Source organism: Sus scrofa, chromosome 11, assembly GCF_000003025.6.
Source record: "Sus scrofa isolate TJ Tabasco breed Duroc chromosome 11, Sscrofa11.1, whole genome shotgun sequence".
Taxonomy (NCBI): domain Eukaryota; kingdom Metazoa; phylum Chordata; class Mammalia; order Artiodactyla; family Suidae; genus Sus; species Sus scrofa.
Window position 1 is genome coordinate 2,702,910 of NC_010453.5, and position 15,251 is coordinate 2,718,160.

The 15,251-nt window shown below is 49.8% G+C and overlaps 1 protein-coding gene across 1 annotated transcript in view; it reads right to left on the reverse strand.

The window, feature by feature from the left end:
• The window catches only part of MIPEP (mitochondrial intermediate peptidase), a 115,157-nt gene that overhangs the window by 27,306 nt on the left and 72,600 nt on the right, over positions 1-15,251 (reverse strand). The window contains exon 17 of the mRNA XM_021065471.1: positions 286-407. Coding sequence (XP_020921130.1) covers positions 286-407 — 122 coding nt within the window. The remainder of the gene's footprint in view (positions 1-285; positions 408-15,251) is intronic.

Consider the following 15,251-nt stretch of genomic DNA (forward strand, 5'->3'; position numbering starts at 1 on the left):
AGGGAGGGGCACCAGGGGTCCCCAGGAGAGCCCCCCCACCCCAGGCCAGCACAGGGACACTCCTGCAGGCTGGCTTCGGAGCAGGCTCCGACTTGGCTGGCCCTGTCCGGCTACGCAGGCACTCCTGGGAGGACGTGTTCCACAGAAGGAGCGGACGGGTGCTGTGTCCACAACACCCCCGGGCCTGCTCCCAGGAGGGGACGCAGAGGCTGGGCCCTGGCGGTGCGGGCAGGGGCAGTGGGGCGAAGAGGGGGCAGCCCGCAAGACCCCTCCTCCGCTTACTACCTGTTGAAAGGATCCTGTAGGAAACACTCTCTCCAGACCATGGAGGCCACCGCCCGCGACATCAGGTATGAGTAGTACTTGGCACCGTAGCCCACGAGGTGGCTGAACCGCAGCTGCCAGGCCTGCCAAACACAAGAGCACACGGAGCGGTGAGTCTCCGTCCAGACGTCCTGGGGGCTCGGCGGAGGCAGAGGAATCCGCAGCGTTGTCACGGGCATCACTCACGATGTCACTGCTCCCCGTTTCACACCTCCCAGGGGCTGCGGTGTGTGCCCATGACACCCCGGGTGGGAGCCCTGAACTCGGAGTGTGGCTGAGTTTGGAGAGGGGCCTTTAATGAGGTGCTGAAGTTACAGTGAGGCTGCAGGGGGCTGGGGGTGGGGGGCGCTGATCCCGCAGTCCCCAGAGATGAGGGAGGCCAGCCAGCCGGGAGGCGGCGTCTGCGAGCCCGGGACGGAGGCCCCGGGAGAGCCAACCCTGACGTCTGCGTTGTCCAAGTTCACTGGGCTAGAAGACCCCAGACACAGCAGCCGGCGTGTTGGTGACAGCAGGTGGGAGGTCACCCCAGTTCCAGACTGCCTCTGAGGACAGAGATGGAGTGACTGGCTGGGTGAGTTCGGAGGGGCCCGCTGTGCTCTGTCTGGGAAGCTTCCAGAGGCGCTGCTCTTTCCCTGGACCTGAACACGGAGCACAGCTCGGTCCTGGCTGCTGGGGAGGGAGCGGGCCAGCAAGCGCGGAAGCTGCTCCCGGCCCATCCACGTGGCGCGGCTGTAAAGGCTGCAGCTGCGGAAGCTGCGCTCCCGAGCCACGGCTGTATCTGAAAATGCTGACTCTCCCAAGACAAATCTGACGTGTGTGCCACAACCGAGCCTTCCCGGGCTTGCTCACCCGACATTACCCGCTCCGGAGTGAAGCCTGAGGTTTGGACGGTGGTGGCCAGCATCTAATGACCCTCCTCCCGGAAGGCGAAGGTGAGGTGACCCTCACCGCCCATGCTCTGAACTCGACAGTCCCCCCCAACCAGCCGGCGGCGGCGGGGCAGGCCCGAGGGCAAGGCCGTGGCCGCTCACCGGTGTGTCCTGGGCCCCAGGACAAGCGCGCTGCCCGGGCTGGCCGCGAGGAAGGAGGCCCGGCCGGGGTCCCAGGCTAGTGGGGAACACGAGGCTGTCCCGGTGGAGGGAACAAGGACCCTTGGAATCTCCCCCCCCTTCTTCAACCAGGAAACAACTGGAGCAGGGGGCTCGCGAGTCATGCCCCCTCCTCCTGGCAGGGCACCTCGCGGGGTGCCTCTGGGAGGGCGAGCCCCAGGGCAGGGAGCAGACCATGACCCTCCCATCAGCCGGGGCCCAGGTGCCGCCGCCCAGCAGCCCGGGGCCAGTGGAGGGCAGGGAGAGGCCTCCCCCCAGGTCCTGGGAAGGGATAACTGAATTGCTCTCTTACAGCAAACTGGGAGTGGCTGAATTTGCACCCGCAGGATTGAGTCTTTGGGGTTCGTTTCTAACACACACACACTCTGGATACGGCCTCGCTACACCCTGTCCCGGGGCGGGTCTGCATCAGGCCCAGCGGTCGCGTGCCCACTGGTGTGCTGTGGCTGGTGGCACTGTCCTGCCTGGCTCTCACGCTGCTGCCGCTGCTGGAAACCCCACGACCGCCAGCACCTAGGTGAGGGGACCTGCCTGGGAAAGGTTTCCGGGTTGGTGATCTGCCAAGACGAGTCCGGCAGTCCTCACAGTACAGAGCCGAGTGGCATTTCACTGGGATTCGAGCTGAATGCCGTTTTGTTCTGCCTTGAAAGCCGGCCTGCTTCAACAGCAGCGTTGGATTTGAACTGAGACATTTCGACGCGCCTTCGTTTCATCAACTCATAACCGAGTTCCTACCTCAACAGAGCAACCAACTCTAAGACCTTCCAGAAGCGTGCAAAGCCGCGCCAGGGCCTCGGTTTCCCGGCAGCCCAGCCGCCTGCGCGGAGACCCCCGGGGGGACGCGCCCCGGGCCGGGCTGGCCTCTACTGCAGGTGTGAATTCGGGGCCACGCCCTGTCCACACCTCGAGACAGGCCAAATGCGTCCGCCGGCCGGCACCTTTCATCAGCGGTCTGTAAATTCACGGCACAGGAGCACCCACCGTCCTGGGGCTGTCTGACCCCAGACGGCCGACGTGCGGTAGTTCGCGTCATCGTAATCCTTGTCACCACTCGCTCGTTCATCAGGGGAACAAGGGCAGCAGCTGCTTGTCGTCTGTGGGATTACAACATCCTCTTCCTTTTATCTCAGGGCCGCCTTCTGCAGGGCCTCCGCCAGGTGGACAGAGGTGTTCGCCGGCCCTCCGAGCCCAGGGCAGGGATCCGATCGAAACGCACGGGACGCCCAACCCTCCGCATTGCTCTTACTCTGAGCAGCCGTGTGGACCTTCCGGTCCCCGCACAACCCCACCACCTGCGTGTCGAGTGAGAAGCTGAGCGATCCGCCCAAGGACAGAGACGGGAGGAGCAGGAGGTGCGTGTGGCGGCGGTAACGGCGGGACCCTGCGGGTGAGCCCGGGAGGGTCCAAGTGGGGACAGGCCGAGACAGGCAGAGCCGCCGGGGGCAGACTGCACTCACTGGCTGCGTGCGACCAGCCAGCCCCGCTGCTCTCAGGGAGCCCCCCATCTCTGCACTTCCAGCTGCCGTGCACCATGCATCTTGCTACGTTTATGTTGACACAGTCTTACTACTGGAATATTAAACCAGAGGAGAACAGCAAGGACAGCACTGCTTCCTTGGTCGGGGTCCCACTGATTGGAAATTCCCTTCCTTAGCAGGGCCCACAAGGCTGAGCAGGGTGCTTGGAACAGCAGGAACTCAACAGCCGCGTGCTCGCTGGATGGATGGACGGATGGACAGACAGCTTGGACACCACAGGATTCCGTCACAGTGACACTCAGTGTCACCGACACGCAACTCTGGAAGCAGCATCAACCAGGAGTAACACCCACAGTACAAGCAAGAGGACAGTCACTCAGAAGAAAATTTGGACCTCAGGCTGTTAATGACAGGTCCTTAGAAAAGACCTCCTTACACCACTTGACAGTTGGTGTTAAGACCTGTGAGGCTGGTTTTGGCACCAGGTCAGTTGGGACTTTGTGCAGAGTCTGGGTAGTGGTCCTTCGAGGGGTTCAATCTCCTTCAAGCTGCACAGACTCTGAACAAGCAGCAGGCCAGCGGTGGCCTGTGCCTCCCTGTGCACCTGCTGTGAGCAGGGTGACAACGGGGGTGAGACAGAAAGCGGCACACGCCTGCCTGGTCCCTGAGGACGCACAGACCGCCGGGGCCTCTCCCGTCCCAGTGGACGCCCCTGCTGCCGTGGGGATCACACCTTCCAGCATCCGGCAGTGTCTCCTCCCTGCAGAGAGCAGACGGGCGGTCTCCTGTCTGCCTTCCCGCGTTTGTCCTTTTTAAAATGTGTGTGTGTGTGTATGTTCCATGAGTTGATACAGGCTAGTGTTTCTAATTCAATAAAAAGTCACCATTGACATTTTAGCAAAACCCGTGAAACAGAAGTGCCAAACAAAGAGGAACTGTCAGCTTAGACTATAACTGCTATGAGGCGCAGCTGTTGTGGCCCCCAGGCTCCGGTGGCCTCCAGGATTCTGTCCTCCGCTGATGCCTTTGTGAAATCCCCTGGCCCTGAGCACAGGCGGGACCAGAGCCTTGCTGCTACCAAGAGAACACCGCAAGGAGCAGGGCTGTCACGGCCACCATCCGTGATGGCACAACGTCTGCCAGGCTCGCAGACTCGCTCCAGAAACCCTCCTGTTGCCTAGGAAACCAGCGGCCATGGGAGAACCCAGCTGGCAGGGATCTGCCGGCACCCCGTAGGATCTGGGGGGTGCGGGGGATCCAGGAATGGGGCGGCCTCTGAGACGCAGGGATGCCCAATAGCTGACAGCCGGCAAGGAGCCGGGCCCCTCAGACCCACACCTGCACAGGTGGAGCAGCCACGTCCCCAGAAGAGCCCGTGGTCCAGGCCACACACACCCTGTGTGTGGAACTGGGAGCTGCGAGCGGGTCTGGCATTAGCGTCGTGGTAGTTTGTTAACGGCACCAGCAAACGGATATCATTCTCTATTTCAGAAGAGAGCTGTGTTTAGAAATACCGATAAGAGATGGGCCCGAGACGGCGGAGGAGCAGGACATGGGCCCGGGGTCCCACGTTCATGTGCAAAATAAGCCACAGGCAGAACGATTCTCACGGAACATGTACGACGCGGGCAGGAGCCCTCAGACTTGCCAGAGGGCAAGAAAACCTCCACCCAACCGGAGGGAAGAATGGAAGAAAACAGGAGAGAGAAAAGGCAGTCAGGCCAGGACCAGCGCTCCCCAGGGAGCCGAGGAAGAGGAAGGGAATCGTGCTGGGAGGGAGGGCCCCCAACTGACCGCGGGCGGAGGGGCGCCTCCAAGCCTGGAGAACAGCCCAGCAGAGGGACTGAGGCGGGCAGAGCCGAGACGGCCACCCGGACCACTGCTCCTGCCTCCCGGTCCCCACGGCCCGAGACGCTCGGGAGGGGGCTGGGCACTGAGACGCGGGCTTTGGGGGTCCGTCCCTCAGCCCCACAGAGAGGACCTGGCAGGCTGTGTGGAAACAGCCTGAGGGGCTGGGAAGCCTGCCAGGCAGGAGGCCTGGGCCCACCGGAGAGGCAAGACGCCACTGCTGGGGGGCAGAAGCAGGGGCACTACCACCCCAGGAACTTGCTTTTCTGCACCCACATGGACTCTCAGAAAGCAGGCACCACTGCGGTTCCCGGGGGTGCAGGGGCAGGTACAGACCGCAGCAGCCACGGCCAGCTCCAGAGCTGAGCACGGCCTGCGGTCTCGTTGTGCACCTGGCTACCACCTGCCTCCTCCCTAAGAGCACGTGCGGCCTGCTGCCACCACTGCCAAAGCCCTGCAAAGAGGCACCACCTGCCACCCCAACCTCCCCAGGGGTCACTGCCACAGCCAAGGGCCCGTGACCAGGTGCCCCCCGCCTCCCTCCGTCCACCCCCTGGGAAGGTGCACACGCTGTACACCAGTGAACAGCCTGCACATGCTGAGCAAAGAGCAAAAGTCCCGACCCAACGCAGTCTTCACCTCCAAGAAGAGGAAGTGCTCAGGAGTTCCCGTCGAGGCTCAGCAGCAACAAAGCCACCTGGCACCCATGAGGGTGTGGGCTCCATCCCTGGCCTCACTCAGTGGGTTAAAGGATCTGGCGTTGCTGTGAGCTGTGGTGTAGGCCACAGACACAGCTCAGATTTCTCACTGCTTGGCTGTGGTGTAGGCCGGCAGCTGCAGCTCCAGTTCAACCCCTAGCCTGGGACCCTCCATATGCCATGAGTGTAGCTCTCAAAAGAAAACAAAGAAAAAAGAAAAAAAAAGAAGCTGTCACATGCTACTGAAGCTCTCGCATATAAATAGCCCTCCAGAGCTGCAGTAGTAGCTGCTGCCCCTAAACTCACAGACTAAGAACACTAAGCAAAATGAAGCAGCACAGGAACCATTCCCAGCTAAGAGAACAGGAGCGTTAACGTGAATGTGCACGTGATGAGAGACACCTCTGCCGTCTCAGAGACGTCGAGTTCAAAAGGAAGGTGATGAACATACTGACGGAATCAAGAAAGAGATGCCGATTCCTGCAAAGGAACTAGAAGCTCTAAGAAAAACGAGACTCTTCATTTGCAGAGACACAAGCCGAGTTAGCGTGTGGAACAGCAGAATGAATACTGCAGAGGAACAATGAGTAACTTGGGAGAGAGAAGCACAGAGGGCCCCAAACAGACCTGCGCCAGGACGTATTATAATAAAAATGGTAAAAGGAAAAGGAGAGGACTCTGAAGGCAGCAACCAAAGCTGAAAGAACGCAGCAAGACCAACCCCTGAAAGGGCTCCTCTGAGCAGGAAAGACGACGGACGGCACAGGACGGAGGCAGTCGCAACTGCAAAGTCATCATCTAAGTGGTGATCACACAAGGACGTGCAAAAGGACACCCAGAAAGAAGTAAAAACGCACAAAATGGGAGGAGAGAAAGACAGCCTTGACTTTGCTTTCCTTTAAAGAATGCGTTTGATCCTATCGGACTATCAGGCGGAAGCAGGCAGATATAAGGAGGGATTAACACACCTGTAAAACAGGAGACCACACATCAAAGCCAAGCCCTACACTGACAAAAGCTAGAGAGAGGACACAAGCATAAAAGAGAACCATCCACCCAGAAAGAGAAAGGAACAAAGGAGAACGAGAATCAACTGGAGACAAAGTTTAAAATGGTGGTAAAAACCAATACTTTCCTTAAATGTCAAGGGACTGAATGCTCCAGTCAAAAGACAGAGTGCCAGACGGGATAAAACATAAGAGCCCGCAACACGCTGCCTACAAAGACAGTCACCTTAGGGCAAAGGACACTCAAAACTGCAAGTGAGGGGATGGGAAAAGATACTTCGTGCAAATGGAAGGAACAGGAAAGTGGGAGGCGCAACACTCCCATCAGAGAAAATATCCATCAAGACAAAAGCCGTAAAGAAAGATAATGAAGGACACTACCTAATGATAAAGGGATCAATTCAAGGGAAGGATTTTATACTCATCAATATATATTCCCCTAATATAGGAGCACCCAAATTTACCCAACAAATACGAGCAGACATAAAAGGAGAGATTGATAGGAATACAGCAATAGTACACGAATTTAATGCCCAACTCACATCAATGCGTGGATCCTCCAGACGGAAAATCAATAAGGCGGAAGCACAGAGAGCCCCAAACAAGATGAACCCAAAGAGACCAGCACCAAGACATCATAATAAAAATAGCAAAATTTAAAGCTATGGAGAGGATTCTGAAGGCAGCAAGAGAAAAAGAGTTAATTGCAAAGGAACCCTCATAAGGCTGTCAGCTGATTTCCTATCCGCTAAATATCAGCAGTAGTTTCTGACTACAGAAATGCTACAGGCCAGAAGAGAGGGGCAAGGTATATTCAGCATTCTAAAAGGGAAAAATTCACAGCTTAGAATACTCCACCCAGCAAGATTACCATTTAAAACAGAAGGAGAAATAAAGAATTTCTCAGACAAACAAAAACTAAAAGAATACAGCAATACTAATCCCATTTTAAAAGAAGTATTGAAAGGTCTCTTCTAAATAGGAAAGAAGTAAGAAGATACAGAATGGAGGATATCACAGTTGGAAAGTAATTGCTTAAGCCAGTATCCCGATTAAAAAAAGAAAAACTCTTTGTGAAAGCAATGATAAACACAAGGAACAGCAAAAGGATAACCATGAAGATGTAAAAGGATGCCAGAATCATAAAATGTGTAGAAGAGTTAAAAAAAAAACTATACTCTCTTTTTAAGAATGTGTTTTAAGATAAGGAGAGGATTCTAAAACCAAGAGCTGATTCCTTGAAGGGATAAACAAAACTGACAAACCTCTGGCCAGACTCACCACAAGGAAGAGACAGAGAGAACCCAAACAAACAAAATAAGAAACAAAAAGGGAGAAATCTCAAATGATACTGCAGAAATTAAGAAAAAAGACACTATGAACAATTATATGCCAACAAAGTTGACAACTAGCGGAAATGGGCAATGTTGTGGAAACCTACAGCCCATCGCAAGCAAATCAAGAAGAAATAGATCATGTGAACAGACCTATCACTAGACCTGCAATCAAACAGGTCATTTTGATAACTACCCTCAAAAAAAGGCCAGGACCAGATGGCTTCACAGGCGAATTCTATCTAACATACAAAGAACAACTTCTCAAATTCTTCCAAAAGAATGAAGGAGAGGGAATACAACCAAAGATAGTCTATAAAGCCACCATCGCCCTCATACCAAAATCAAAGATTCCACTGCAAAGGAAAATTACAGGCCGGTATCTTGGATGAATATAAATGCAAAAATTCTTAACAAAACTCGAGCGAACCAAATCCAATACACATAAAAAAGACCATGTATCACGCACAAGTGGAATTCATCCCAAGGTCAAAAGGATGGTTCAGCACAAGCCAAGGCATCAGTGTCATACACCACATTAACAAAAGCAAAGTTGAAAAGCCCCGCGATCTGCTCATTAGATGCAGAAAAAGCATCTGACAAAATTCAATAGCCATTCATGATAAAAACTCTTACGAAAGTGGATACAGGGATAACACATTTCAGCATAATAAAAACTATTTATGACAAACCCACAGCTGAAAGCCTTCCTGCTAAAGTCTGGAAGAAGACTTACTTCATACTAAGTGAAGATAAAGAAATACCACCACTTCTATTCAACATAGCATTGGAAGTCCTAGCCACAGCAATCAGGCCAAAAAAAAAAAAAAAAAGAAAAAAAAAAAAGAAATACAAGGTATCCAAATGAAAGGGAAGAGGTAAGATTGTCACTATATGCAGATTACATGATATAACGTACAGTAAACCCTACAGACTCCACACAAAAACTACTAGATCTGATAAAGGAACTCAGCAAAGTAGCAGGATAGAAGATTAACATTCAGAAATCAGGTGAATTTCTGTATACTAACAATGAAATACCAAGAGGAATGTAAAAAGGCAGTACTTTTAAAAATTGCACCCCCCCCCCCAAAGAAACAAACCCTAGGACTAAACCTGACAAAGTGAAAGACTTGCACACGGCTAACCAGAAAACATTAATAAAGGAAATTAAAGAAGATTCAAAGAAATGGAAGGATATCCCATGGTGCTGGACTGGAATAATTATTCTTAAAATGGCCATATTACCCAAAGCAATTTAGAAATATAATTCTATCTTTATCAAATTACCCATGACATTTTTTTTCACAGAACTAGAACAAATAATCCAAAAATGTATATGGAACTATCAACGACCCAGAATTGGGAAAGCAATCCTGAGGGGGAGAAAACAACACAGAAGGCATAACCCTCCCAGACTTCAGACGATACTACAAAGCTACAAAAATCAAAGCAGAGTGGTACTGGCACAAAAACAGACATATGTATCAGTGGAACAGAACAAAAAGCCCAGAAATAAATCCACACACCTATGGGCGATTAATCTCTGACAAAGGAGGCAAGAATATACAAGGGGGCAAAGACAGTCTCTTTGGCCAGGGGTGCTGGGAAAGTTGAACAGCTGCATGTAAATCAGTGAAATCAGAACACACCCTGACACTATGCACCAAAGTAAACTTAAAGTAGCTTAAAAACCCAAGGCGTGACACTACAAAACTCCTAGAAAAGAACGTAGGGAAACATTCTCTGACGTAAAGTATACAAGTGTCTTACTAGGTCAGTCTCCCAAGGCGACAGAGACAAAAACAACAACAAACAGCTGAGACCTGATCCAACTCATGAGCTTTTGCACAGCAAAAAATAAATTAAAAAACGAAAAAAACCAAAAGACAAACTATGGAAGGGTAAAAAATAGTAGCAGTGATGCAACCAACAAGGGTTTAACTTCCAAAACATACAACCGTTTATACAACTCAACAATAATATAACAACCCAATAAAAAATGGGCAGAAGACAGACCTAAATAGACATTTCTCCAAAGAAGACATACACACAGCCAGTAGGCACATGAAAAGATGCTCAGCATTACTAATTACTAGAGAAATGCAAATCAAAACTACAATGAGGAACCACCTCTCGCCAGTGAGAATGGCCATCACTGAAAAGTCTACTCGAGTTCCCATCATGGCGCAGCGGAAACAAATCCCACTAGGATCGAAGACGCAGGTTCCATCCCTGGCCAGTGGGTTAAAGATCTGGTGTCACCCTCGAGCTGTGGTGTAGGTTGCAGACGCGGCTCACATTTGGCGTTGCTGTGGCTGTGGTGTAGGCCAGCAGCAGCTACAGCTCTGATTCATCCCCTAGCCTGGGAACCTTCATATGCCGTGGGTGTGGCCCTAAAAAAAATAATAATAAAGCAAAAAAATAAAAAGTCTACATTTCCTGGCCCAAGAATTTTCCCATGCTGCAGGTGTGGCCAAAAAAAAAAAAGTCTACAAATAACAGATGGTGGAGCTGGTGTGGAATAACGGCAACCCTGCTACACTGTTGCTGGGAGTGTAAACTGATGCCGCCATGGAAAACAGAATGGAGGTTCCTCATAAAAGTAAAAATAGAATTACCATATGACCCCACAATCCCACTCCTAGGAATATATTCAGACAAAACCTTCATTCAAAAAAAAAAAAAAATACACGCACCCCAATGTTCACGGCAGCACCATTCACAACAGCTAAGATATGGAAACAACCTAAATGTCCATCAACAGGTGAGTGGATCAAGAAGATGTGGTGCATATGCACAAGGACTACTACTCAGCCATAAAAAAGGACAAAACAACGCCATTTGCAGCAACACGGATGCCACCAGAGACTCTCACACTAAGTGAAGTATGTCCGATAAAGAAAGACAAACACCATTACCAGTCACTTACACGTGGGTCTAAAACTCGGCACAAGTGGTCCTTTCTACAAAGCGAAAGCAGGTCACGGACATGGAGAGCCAGGGCTTTGGGGAGATGAAGTGTGATGGACGAGGAGTTTGAGGTTGCAAGATGCAAATGGTTACAGTTAGAATGGGTAAGCAATGAGGGCCCACAGCCCCGGGAACTATATCCGATCTCCTGGGGGAAACATGATGCAAGATCACATGAGAAAAAGAATGTGTGTATGTGTGTGTGTGACTGGATCACTGTGCTGCCCAGCAGAAACTGACAGAGCACTGAGAGTCAACTCTCATTAAAAAAGGATAAGCACAATTTATCTTCACGTAGAAATAAACACACATGTACACGAGCACACATACACATTAAAGCTTGTTTGAAAAGACAAATTTTAACTTAATCTTAAAAAAAGGTAAAAAGCCAAGTCTCTGCTTTTTGCTCTGTGTTATCATATAATCTCAATTAATACCTCTGGGAAAAGAGCTGAATTGCAGCAGTATTTTGTAACCTGGTAATTGGGCACCACTCCAAGTCTTTGTTTAAGTTCCCCAAAAGTTTTGGTGAAAGCTGAAAATAAATATCCAAACCATTCCGCTTAAAAATAATAAAACAAAACATGACACAAATGAACCTACCTACAAAACAGAAACAAAGACACAGAAAGCACACTTGTGTTTGCCAAAAAGGAGGAAGAGGGAGTGGGATGGACTGGGAGTCTGGCGTTAGGAGACGCAAACGATTACATTTAGACTGGACGGGCAGTGAGGTGCTACTGTGTGGCACAGGGAACCATGTCCATTCTCCCAGGAGAGACATGATGGAAAATAACACCTAAAAAAGGAATGTATGTATCTGCAGGACCGAGTCACTTTGCTGCAGAGCCGAAATTGGCACAGGACTGGCAAATGACGGTCCTGCCAGGAGAAGCAGGCTCAAAATGCGGGTGGGAACCTCTCTGTCCAAGCATCTAGTTATGGGACCTGCTGCTCCCCACGAATGTGAAAGTTGTAACATCTTGAGCTGAAGTTCCTGACCCCCAAGAGGCCCGCATGCTGAGTTCCCGTGTGTGTATTTGTACCTGTAACTTGTGTATTAACTTCCATCCTATCAGCTTTAACATAATCAAAACACACCCCAGAGCTATTTTTATAGCTAAAAAGGACAGCTCTTGTGCAGATTAGTATGAGCAGGTATTAGACGAAGGAGTTGAAATGTTATGACCCGGGCAGGGGAGGAACTCAGGGACCCGTGGGGAGCACAGAGCTCACAGCTGCAGGAACCTGGTTGAAGTTTCGGAATATTAAGTCTAATTAAGTCTAAGTTAAAATGTTAAAACTACTGTCCCATATATAAAAATGTTACCAGCCACAAATCCCTCTCCATATTACCATAAAAATCTGAATAATTTCCAGAAGCGCCAATAGGAGAATTTTATAAGATCCTAGTCTCAACTAGAAACCATTTCATCAGCTAATGGTAGACTTACGGTTTGAGGAGACTGGATGCAGGCTAATAAGAAAAAATTATTCCCAACTAGCTGACCAAATCTCTTTAGGCAAAAATAGTAACACAAAATACTAACTCGGAGTGTCTCTTTATCATGCCAACCTCAACTGTCGATTCTATTTATATGTAAATACTGGGGAAAAAACCGCTCTGCCAAACAAAACTTAAACTCCCTGGAAATTACCTATCAACAGCTAATCCATGAGCCAAACAAAGATATACACAATTCCAGTGGAAATGCATGTATTAGATAAAATATGGAAAAGTAACGTTAATCTTATTAAATGAGATAATTTAGGTGAAAAGCAAAAAGTACAGAACTGGGACCAAGACATGCTGGGCTTTTTCTTCCTAATCAAAGCTCCTTAATCCTGCTTTTTTCTTTGTCTGTACCATCTCAAGGAAAAAACGGGGCAGATTCTTCATGCTGAAGGAGCCTACTATGACTCGTAAATTAATGTCCATCATATAAGCTTTAACACATATCAGAATACACCACACAGCTATTTTTACAGCTAAAAAGGAAAGTTTTGTACAAGCTCTCGGCCGAGCAGTGAGGACTTCCACAGAAAACGAGGGCGCTGGTCAGGAGGGCGCCCCCCGCCAGAACGAGATACACGCGGGCAGCGCTGGTGGCGACGCATGTGCCAGAAGAAAGGGATACGGACACAGAACAAAACTCACAACAAGGCAACAGAGTCCATACCTGTCAATAGTTACTCTCAATGTAAATGGGCTGAATTCTCCAATCGAAAGTCACAGATCGGCTGCGTCGAATAAAAACCAAGATCCAACAATATGCCGCCTTCAAAAGGCTCCCTTTAGTTTCAAGGACACACAAAGGCTCCAAGTGAAGGGATGGGAAAAAATATTCATGAAAATGGAAAACAAGAGAACAGATGTGGCTATATTTATATTAGACAAAACAGACTTCAAGCCAAAAACGGTAACCAGGAGTTCCCGTCGTGGCGCAGTGGTTAGCGAATCCAACTAGGAACCATGAGGTTGCAGGTTTGATCCCTGGCCTTGCTTAGTGGGTTAAGGATCCGGCGTTGCCGTGAGCTGTGGTGTAGGTCGCAGACGCAGCTCGGATCCTGTGTTGCTGGGGCTCTGGTGTAGGCCAGCGGCTACAGCTCTGATTCACCCCCTAGCCTGGGAGGTTCCCAGGCTACAGCTCTGATTCACCCCCTAGCCTGGGAACCTCCATATGCCGTAGGAGTGGCCCAAGGAAAGGCAAAAAGACGGGAAAAAAAAAAAAAAAAGGTAACTGGAAACAAAGGTTATTATACAACAACAAAGCAGTCAATTCAAGAAAATACAGCCGTCATATATGCACCCAAAGTCAGAGCACCTACATATATTAAGCAAATACAGACGCATCTGAAGGGAGAAATGGACAACCACACAATGACAGCAGGGGGCCTAAGTACCCCCACTTTCAGCAACAGATCATCCGGACAAAATCAACAAGGGACCATTGGACCAAACTGTACTTTAGACCAAAGGGACCTAAGGGACATATGCAGGACACTCCACCCAGCAGCAGGAGAACACACATTCCTCGCAAGTGCACGTGGAACACTCTCTAGGACAGACCATGGATTACGTCAGCAAACAAATCTTCATAAATTTACAGGGTCCAAAGTCATATTAAGCATTTTTTTTCTGACCATGATAGTATGAAACTAGAAATCAGTAAGAAGAAAAAAAAAAAGGAAAATTCACAAATATATGGAGATTAAACAACATGCTCCTCAAAAACTCAATGGGTCAAAGAAGAAATCAAAGGAAGAATAACAAGATCTCGAAGCCAATGACAATGGAAACACAGCACACCACGACTAATGGAATGCATGCTCAGTAGCTCTGCACGACATCAGCATAAGCCACCAGGTTTACAGCAGTAAATGCCTACAGTAAGGAAAGGGAACCGAATGCGCAGTTCCCCTCGAGGCACAGTGGAAACGAATCCGACTAGGAACCATGAGGTTGCGGGTTCCTTCCCTGGCCTCGCTCAGGGGGTTAAGGATCCGGTGTTGCCGTGAGCTGTGGTGTAGGTCGTAGACGCGGCTCAGATCTGGCATTGCTGTGGCTGTGGTGCAGGCCGGCAGCTGTAGCTCTCATTTGATCCCCAGCCTGGGAACCTCCATATGCTGCGGGTGCGGCCCTAAAAAGCAAACAAGCAAGCAAGCACCTAATTTAAAACTTAAAGGAACAAGAAAAAGAAGACTAAATTAAGCCCAACGTCCACAGAAGCAAGGAAATAGCAAAGGTCAGAGAAGAAAGATATGCAGACGAAAAAGAAAACTGAAAAGACCAATGAAACCAAGGGTATTTTTTTTTTCTTTATGCCATTTCTAGGGCTGCTTCTGCGGCATATGGAGGTTCCCAGGCTAGGTGTCTAGTCGGAGCTGTAGCCACCGGCCTACACCACAGTCACAGCAACGGGGGATCCAAGCTGCGTCTGCAACCTACACCACAGCTCAGGGCAATGCCAGATCCTTAACCCACCGAGCGAGGCCAGGGATCGAACCCACAGCCTCACGGTTCCTAGTCGGATTCGCTAACCACTGCGCCACGATGGGAACTCCAAGAGTATTTTTTTAATTAAATAAAATAGACAAACTTTTAGTTAGATTCAGTAAGAAAAAGAAAGGAGTCAAGTAAAATTAAAAATGAAAAGAGGACACTACAACCGATACTGCAGAAATGTAAAGGATACTGGGAGACTACTGTGAATAATTAGATGCCAACAAACACGACAACCCAGGAAACGGATCGTCCATAAAACTCCTAGAAGAAAACATAGGACAAAGCTCCTAAAATTGGTCTTGGCAGTGATTTTTTAATGGGTCACCAAAAGCAAAAATAAACAAGTGGGACATCGCCAAACTCAAGAGCTTCCGCACAGTAAAGGAAGCCGTCGCACAAGGAGACGGCAGCCTGTGCGACGGAGAGGACATGTGCAGGCCACGTAACCAATACCTATCCCAATACACAGAGAGT